This window comes from Haemorhous mexicanus, chromosome 2 (genome assembly GCF_027477595.1).
Source record: "Haemorhous mexicanus isolate bHaeMex1 chromosome 2, bHaeMex1.pri, whole genome shotgun sequence".
NCBI lineage: Eukaryota > Metazoa > Chordata > Aves > Passeriformes > Fringillidae > Haemorhous > Haemorhous mexicanus.
In genome coordinates, this window is record NC_082342.1 from 96,424,879 (window position 1) to 96,434,080 (window position 9,202).

The 9,202-nt window shown below is 39.2% G+C and overlaps 1 protein-coding gene across 3 annotated transcripts in view; it reads left to right on the top strand.

Moving 5' to 3' along the window:
* The window catches only part of GRTP1 (growth hormone regulated TBC protein 1), a 34,555-nt gene extending 25,713 nt beyond the window's left edge, over positions 1 to 8,842 (top strand). For 2 of the 3 annotated variants that reach the window (XM_059839646.1, XM_059839645.1), the window contains 3 exons: positions 5,738 to 5,910; positions 6,026 to 6,211; positions 8,351 to 8,842. In XM_059839646.1, the coding sequence (XP_059695629.1) occupies positions 5,738 to 5,910; positions 6,026 to 6,211; positions 8,351 to 8,440 (449 nt within the window). In that variant the 3' untranslated portion in view covers positions 8,441 to 8,842. The remainder of the gene's footprint in view (positions 1 to 5,737; positions 5,911 to 6,025; positions 6,212 to 8,350) is intronic. The other variant, XM_059839647.1, reaches the window with a different exon arrangement.
* The last annotated feature ends 360 nt before the right edge of the window (positions 8,843 to 9,202 follow it).

Below are 9,202 nucleotides of genomic sequence, written 5' to 3' on the forward strand. Positions count from 1 at the left end.
TTTGCCTGCCTTTCCATTGTCTTTCTAATTAACAAGCATCCTTCTTCAGTTTCCAAATGGCAGGTAGCTACATCTGCTCAGAGTCCCACTGTGCTCTGTGAAATGCAAATGGGAAACCAAAGGCTCTTTCAGCTCCCTGGGATCTATTCTCCAAGTTTGGGACTAGAAGCAAAAGATAAATACAGGCAGATGGCATTATGTAGAAACAAATACTGCCTTTTTGTGCTGCTGGAAAGGTGTTACTAGTAAGTAATTTCTCAAGATATATTACTCTAAATTCTGTGTAATCTCAATATCAACCAATAGGGATCTATAAAATGCTTGCTATAAAATTCCCATTTTTTTTAAGATAGTTCAGCCATCCAAAATAAATTTGATTTCCTTATATTTTCTTAAAGCCAATGTCCAGTTGTGAGTGATACAGCTAATGGTGGTTGTTGTGTGAGTTCAGTACCCCAGGACAGAAAGTCCGTCAGTTTAGCTTGAAGGAAGAGATAAAATATAGCTTGAGCCTGTTGCTTGGTTTGTTAGATTTCTTTTTTCTGTTCCCTGGAAAATTAGGAACTTGTGCTTTAAAAATGGCATAGTTAAGAGGTTTTAGCTTGCCATTTAACCACATATCTGCAGGATATCACTCTGGCCAGGACAGCTGCAGGGGTCACTCTGGCCTGATACTACAAAAAGAATTGGCAGTACTCTTGGGTTTCCTCCTTTTCCTGTTGTGGCTTTCTGATTTCTTCCCAAATGCAGGTTGTTCAGCTTTTAATGTAAGGCTCCTGATGCAGATACTAAGAAGACACAAAAGCTGGTATGTTTTAAGTATTTGTATTTTTCTCCTACAAATGCACATGATGGAATCTGTTTTGGGTTTGACTTGAAATATAGGAAATGTAGAATGGAGTGGTTTTCATGAAATCCTGTTCATGGAAACCTCTGAATTTTTGTGCCAGCCCTTAGGCTTCCTCTGTTTCCCTCCTGGATTCCAGTGAGGTGTGGTAGCAAATGGTATCTCCAGCAAGGAGACATTCTTGAATGGTGCTTGGTGGTATAAAAAATGAAACATTTCTGCTACTGTGGGAGAAGAGAGAGCATTATCATCATCTCACACACATACACACAAACCCACCTCAGTTCTCATGGACATTTACAGATGTATTCTTGTGAATAAAATACTTTGCATTGTATAGACTGTGTGAAAAATTAAATCAGCTAGTTTTTAACTTTCTAGTTGGTTTGGATCTCCAAGACAAATCATTCTCTTCCAGGCTGGGCTGTGTAAGCTCTTGAAATAATAGAAATGCTGGAAGATAAGCAGCGGAGCTGAGGTCTTGTTTTGGATATTTTTGTAACACTTACAGATTTAGTTCCATAGGAATATGTATATTTAACCTGACATATACACAACAGACTGGAAGGATTTTTTTTTTTAAACTTGTGTAGCTCTTGACTCCTAGAGATAATTTAAGACTATAAGAGTATTGCTTCTTAAACTTTTATTTTTGGAACCTCTTAATCTATTTGTAACAGAGAACAAGGTCATAGAGTCCCTACAAGCTTTATCCTTATTTCCTGCAAATCTTATTACTGTTCTGGAGCACAAGCAGCCAGTTATGTCTTAGTCCTGGACATTGAGGTAAGATCCAGAGGTGCTAACTATTGTGACAGGGAGACAATGAAATGTAGTGCTAGGAGTGTCTCTGCCAGGACAGGTTTCCAGCTCAGTGACTGCATGCCACAGGCAGTGCAGTGTTAGCAACAAAAAGCCCTTTGAACAAGGGAAAAGGTCCCTTCATGTGGTCACCACTCTTGTACAGTAGCAATAAAGTAGCTGGCAGCTGGTGAAGCTGGCTTTTCCTGTTTGCTGCTTGACTCCAAGAAGAAGCAGCTGATGATCCCAACAGAGCCACAGGGCTACACTGCTGTTCAGGTCAGGACTTTGATGAGGAAGGAGCACTTAGCAGGATGAATTCCATGTGGGATCCTGCCCACATTGCCCTCTGTTACACTCTCAGGCACTCCTAAACGTAGCAAGGCATCCAAAATCCATAGGCAGGTACTCAGAACAGATTGGGCAAAGCACATGGGTAAGCAACAAAGAAAAGCTGAGAGGAAAGTACAGAAAGCCTTGGATCAGTTTACAGAAGCAATTGCCAAATTGCATATTGAGAAACTTGATTTTCATCTAGATCTTTTTCTGGAATTTAGTAATAAATTAATACAATAATAATTATAATGCAATATTTCACTTCTTGCCTTCCAGAAAATGTGATGAAAAGTAATGTAGTTTATGATCACCTAAAAAATTATCACTTCTGTTTGACCATTTGAAGGAAACCTGGCTATGTATTTTTTTTCATGGGAATGATATTTTGTCAGAGGACATTCCTATGAACCACCTAGATCAACAGATATCAACAATATAATTAGCCTATTTTTTTAATTAGTAAGTGGCAGATTGAGAGCAGTAACTGACTCAGGTTTGTTCTGGGTCATCAACTGCTCAGTATTTTGCCAGATTATTGAGAGGGGAAAAATAATTAAGATGCTAATTTAATGTAGATCATGCAAATCTAAAAATTTCAAACAATTTGTAAGATATAAGATATGTAAGGAATATAAAGCTAATGTGTTTCCATGGTAGATGAGTAAAAATAATTGCCTGCACTGTATTTTCTGAAAAACAGCTTTGTGGTGTGGGGGAGAGACTTGGTTATAAACAAGGATATTTTGACTTGGTTATAAACAAGGATATTTTGACTTCTGGGCAGAGCAGCCAATTATAAAATATTAGGAAAGTAGGGCACACAGTGAAGCATTTGCAGCAAGGGAGCGCTGCAAGATTTTTGCTGAGGGGACATTTCCAGAAGGCTTAATGACTGGGAATCCCGAGTAAATAAGGAGGGAGTAGAAGAGCCATGTAGGTTAAATGTTACCAAGCACTTAGACACTGAACCAAGTTGCAAAATCATTTTCCCTAGTGAAACCAGACGTGGACTGTGAAAGGTGTTCTTTTTAAGTGATCTGTGGATAAGTTTTGCACAAATATGAGGTCCTCCAGGAATGTTTCTGAAGGATTTGGAAATGTGGCTTTCCTAATTTGAGGAGCTAATCATATATATATACATTTATGCATAAAAGCATTTATACAGGAAAAATAAATAGAATATTATAATTATGTATTAATTACATGTAATAATTATAATGAATACCTACATGAACTATAATTAACATACTACAATTACACGTAAATATGTCTTGAGTGCAGATACTTCTAACCTAACTTCTGTTAGGAACTGGCAGCTAATGTCCTGAAAACCCCTGCAACTCAGTTATTGGCATTTGCATAAATCGTTAATCACTCCTCCCACTGGTTCTGCAGCAGTGCTGGGCTGAACATTGCAGTGCTGTGTCCCAGGGCACATGGGAGCTGCTCCTGCTCCACGAGGAACAGCAGGGGGCTGCCCCAGATAGATGAATAGTTCCTTTTTTCTTCCTCTCCAGCACTACAATCTAACAGACTTGAATGAAAGTTTAATTTACACCAAAGCTTCCTGGCTGCTTCAGTAATCTGTGAAGTATCCACACAGTCTGTCAGTTAACTTTTTGCTTCCCAGCTCTCAAAGAGCTGGGTACGTGTCTAGTTGTGTTCCTGAGATCGTGACATTTACTTTGCTGTTCAGATTAAAAATAGCAGCTGCTGTTGGTTTCAGCATATCAGATGATTGCAGCAGAGCGAGTGGGCTGCTGTCCTTCCTCCTGAGGACATTTGCCAGTGGTAACTTGAAGATTTCAGTACTCATGTGTTTCAGGAGCACAGATAAAGAGGAAAAAAATGGTTTGTGGATGTATGAGAGGAGGAGGGATAGGCAAGGGAAAGGGCTTGTTCTGCTACTTGAGATGTGATTAGATTTCACTTGCATTAAAGCAGCAAGTGAAAAAATAAAATTAAAAATTAAAAAATATTACATTAAAAAATATGTACTCAGTCAATAAATGTTACTGTTACTGCGTTCCAGTTCAAACATGAGCACAGCACTAATACAACTCATGCAGAAAGAGAGGGTTTTGTGTTGGCTCTGAGGTCATGGTGTGTTTTCAGTACCCTTTTCCATGGGATTACTTGTGTTTAAGCTGTTGGAGCTTTCCCTATAAGCAACTGAAAGGCAGATGGTTAAAGAATATATATGAGTGCAGTGACTTAGGTCTGTAGAGGAGTTTTACATCTCAGTCTTCATGGGGAACTCACACAGAAAGCTAGGTTCCTAAAGATTGAATGTGATGCTCTGTAGTACCACTAAAAACTCCTGTAGATGTTCTAGAGTTTGGACAGAACAAATGTAGAGCAAATAACTCATGGGGTGCGAAGTCTGTTCTGGTAAACCATTGGCACAGGAAAGAGTGGAATATTAAACTTCTCTTGTGAAATTACAGAAATTTAAATGGTTATAGATGTACTGCATAGTTTGGACGTATTTTTAAACTTACCTGTGGCACTGGGAGGTTTTGTTAGAATTATTTCAGGCAAATACACTTTGCTCTGATTCCTTCACCTTTATATGCTGTATGTCTGGGGACAATGGCAGAAACCTGAATTGCAGCTTTCCAGAATCAGTGAAGGAAAGAAAGGCATAGAAAGGCGCTCGTGTTACCACTGGTTTCTTTCCATAATCAAAGGTTAACAACATAGGTCTTGTCAGCAAAGTGCTCGTGAACTACCAAAAGTTGCTTCCCAGGACTGGAGCAGCCAAATCCAGCTTAAATGTTTCTCTCAACATACAAACCCAAAATACAAATTTCTTAAACATCTGTGTAATTCTTGTGTCATACCTGGGGCATTTGAATACTTACGAATTGAAACATCTTTTTCTTCCCTTAAATATACCCAAAGCTACTCGTTTATGGAGCTGAGATGCTTGTTATTCAGCCTGCACCTTGGTAATGAAAATGCTTACACTGACAAACGGGCTGTGGACTGACAGCCAGAGTGCCCTGTTGTTCTTAATTGTGAATTTACCAGTTACTGCAGTGAGCACAAGTGCAGGAATGTAGGTCTTATTTCAGTCCCTGTCTTGCAGGTAAATTAAGTAGGAAGAGATGTTGCCTGAGGGATCTGTAATTCACTTCCTTTCAGAATTATTCGATGAAAAGTGGGATTTTCTTGGCTCAGAGAAAGGAGAGAAAAACTCCTACCTTAATGGCTAGGTCACACCTAGGAAGATGGGGAGCCTCCAGCATCCCTGCACAGCTGATGCTCTGGGGAATTCGCATTTCTAATTTGACTGGACCTGGTCTAAAGGCTACAGGTTATTGTGGTGGTTTGAGTTTTCTGTTGCCTCTCTGGGTGTCGTGTGGACTGGGAGTTGTGCAGCCCCCCACACAGGAAGGAGGTGGTGGTTATATTGAACTGTTTAAACTTTTGTAATTTAAGCTAGCAGTCAAAACCCACCTAAACAATCCTTCCTTGGGAAGGAAGAATGCATTGCCAAAAAACATCAGAGAGAAAGAAGATACTTCAGAAGGCATGAATGAAGTGTTTGTGTAGAGGGATCAGCTTGGCTGAAAGAGCAGCACTCTATGACCACAGTGCAGAGATCTTTGTGCTGCGGGTTAATTTACTTCACCTTGGGATTCCTAGGCTCAGTGTGCCTTGATATGTTCAGCTGCAGAGGACATTCTCTTCAATTTCGTGAAAAGATCATGTGCACAGATTCCTGAGTTTTGATTTCTTCTCTCCAAGATTATTACAGTCCTGCAATGTTGGGCCTGAAAACTGATCAGGAAGTCCTTGGAGAACTTGTGAAAATGAAAGTTCCAGCTGTGGCAGAGCTGATGGAAAGACATGGAGTCATGTGGACCCTAGTGGTGTCACGCTGGTTTATATGCCTGTTCATTGACATTCTTCCAGTGGAGGTAACTGGTAACATAAAGTTCTCTTACTACACCCCTGATTATTTCATTGGTACTGCTTTAGTAATAATTGCTTACTGGAAACCAAGGTTAATCTGAATTCTCTCCTTTACTGCAGACTGTGCTCCGAATATGGGATTGTTTATTCTATGAAGGGTCAAAGATCATCTTCCGTGTGGCCTTAACATTGATTAAGCAAAACCAAGCTTTTATTTTGGAAGCCACTAATTTCCCTGACATTTGTGAAAAATTTAAGCAGATCACCAAAGGAACATTTGTAACAGAGTGTCACAGCTTCATGCAGGTAAATTCTCAGCAGCTTTTAGTCATTCCAAATTAAAACCAAGACTGACTTAGAAATGTTTTTCACTGAGCAAAAGATGGATACAGTTAGGAGAAACATAGCTGTTAGGATTGTTTTTTAAATAAGTAACTCAAACCTTTCTAATACATATATTAAATAGTCTATATTTAATAATTTTTATCAATTAAATAGTATATTTAATAGTTATTATCTAATTCTATATATAGAAATCTACCCACATTAACTGTCATACAGGGAAGAAAATTCTTTTTGCCCTTTTTACCAGTTAAGGCAGGAAGTCTGATGAGAAGATCATTTTAGTTCATTTTTCCAGTGAACTGTGGATATTGATCCTGTGCAGTTCATTTTCAGATGAACTGTAAATACATATTGTAGAATCAGCACAAAGTGAATTTTAAGTTTGCACTGATAATTATATAATTATATAATATGGCTGCAGTACCTGAACACACAGCATTCTGTTTAGAACAAGATGGTACCAGTGGGTTCTTATTTCCACACAAAAACCTATGAAGTTGAATGTCCAAGTGCTATGACAGTCTGCAAGCTAAGAATTATTATTTTAAATTATTAATACAATGGGTGCCATATCAGCATAAAAGATTGGATTCAGGGCTTATCTCAGAAGATGGAAACAGAAAAGGTGGTAGCTGCAAAACAAGTAACAGGAGCACATCTGTCATAAATCACTTGGTCAATTCCACTGTCATTGTTTGCTCAGTGTGCACCAAACCATGTCCTGGAGGGTCACATTTACCTCTCAAAGTGTTTCATGCTCATGGCACATCTCTGTGCCTAGGTCAGTTACAGTAGGATGCCATTTATACTAACTTTCATTATTGTTCATGTAGAAGAAAAATCAGCTTAACTTACTGACACTTTTAACTCTTTTAATTAAAGGAGCAAGAGAAAAATCACAGGTACAGCTTTAATTTAGAAGAGGGATGTTTGAGGGGTTTTTCCATTCCACAATTTAGAATAAGGATTTTATTAAATGTTAACTGCCTTAAGAGCACCTGTTCAGAGGCTGATGCTAACACTTGTTCTTGAAGGACCTCCCTCCCCGCCTCTTTAATTGTATTAAATTTTTCACCAGCTACTTTTAGAAAATCAACCACCTTTTTCTTGCAGTTACCCTGAGTAAAGGAATTTTAACTGTTATTTACTATAGTAATGGGGCTTTGAAGACAGATAAACAATTTAGGTTAGGTTCTTCTGTAACTTTGAAACTTTTGTGCTTGGATGTTTGTTGGGCTGGGTTTTTAACAGCAGTACAGGTATTAGTAGCAGTAGAGGTGATGGCAGGTATCTTTATGCCTCCTCCCCCAGAAGAGAACCTTAGTTTTCAGTTTGAAGGCTTCTTTGCCAGAAACCTGTTCTAAACTGGTTCAATTACAGTCTCAGCCCTAGAGTTGTCCTTTAACAGCTCCATAGAACTGAGGTGCCCACACACCTTAACTGTAGCTTAAAGTGCATAAACCTGCAGCTTTGCTTCATAGTTTTGTTCACTCAGAAGTTCTAGGTGAAGTAGTGGAAACAAATGTATTGTTCTTGAACAACGAGTGAAAACAAAAGGAAAAAACGAACTGAAGACGTGTGCTGGCATTCAGCACACACCAACTCCTTACATCGGATCCTTTACCCCTCTGTGAAGCCTGGTGGAGAAGAGGAGCAAACGTAGTCTCGTGAGGGATTAAAAATGATTTTTTGCAGTAGGAAGACACTGGTTTGTGTTCCAGAGCCTGGACCACCTAGCACCACACAAGTAGTGCACTGGTGCTTTGTCACATTACCCAGGACAGTTTAATATGTTCTAAATATGCCACTTGCTACCACTTGCCATCTAAAATAATCTCAACTGGACACACATTCAAACCAAATTTTCTATTGCTGCTTTTGTGTAACTTACTGCACTTGTTATGAGCTGCAGGTTTACTGTGTGTTAACAGCCCAGTAGATGAAGATGTTACCCTGTCATAGGCAGGCCAAAGAGCAGTGAGCAATTTCACAGTGTGGACATTGAAGCAGGGATTTCACACCTCCGAGAATTATGTGAGAATTCTAGTATGCTGTCCAAAGCCAGCATTTTAACTAAGAATTTTCTTCTTTTGCCCTCAGAAAATATTCACTGATCCTGGAAGCTTATCCATGGCAACAATCAACAAACTCCGAGAGACTTGCAGGGAGAAGGTGCTTTCTCAGGGATAACATGCCAGATGTAACCAGGTGGTGAGATACTACAGCAATTGACACATTCCTCTATTTGCACTGATTAAAGCACACTTTAAGCTTTCCATGAATTAATTGACACTTGACCAATTTTTCCTGCCTTTCAAGTAAGCGTGTTAACACTTTGTACTGTACGTCAGATTTGATAACTGGAACTGGTGGTTCTGTTACTGTTTGGTGGTGGTGTGTTGTTTTTATTTTTTAAGGATTAAGGTATCTTCAAACTAGAATGTGATCAATGTCAGGACCCTCCTTTTAAATAAATAGTCCCAGGGAATTTTGTAATATTAAAAGCAAACAGATGTATAAAATTATGTATTACTGTGTTAACTGTGACACCATTACCATTTGTACAAAATAAATTAATTTAATTTGTCAGAACCTGTTTCATGGTGTAGAGAGTAAATTATGTGATCTGAGTCCTGACTGCCAGTCATTGGATGGAATACAACCAGCTTTTTCCTCACTGCTCTCACTTAAGGAACTCAAACACAGCAAAGTGCAGGGCAAGAGAGCAAGCAGTGATCGTCACTAGCAGTTATCTGGGCAGTGTGGGATACAGCAGCTGTAGTGCAATTATCCCACACCTGTGGCCCTAAAAATTTGAGGAGAAACACTTGTAAAGACATCCACGAACAGACTTCTTTGACAGGGGAAGACACGGCATAGCTCCTAAGTCTGTATTGGCACCAGGCCACGTGTAGCCCTGCTGGGGCCAGGAGTCTGGAAATTGCTTTCCTG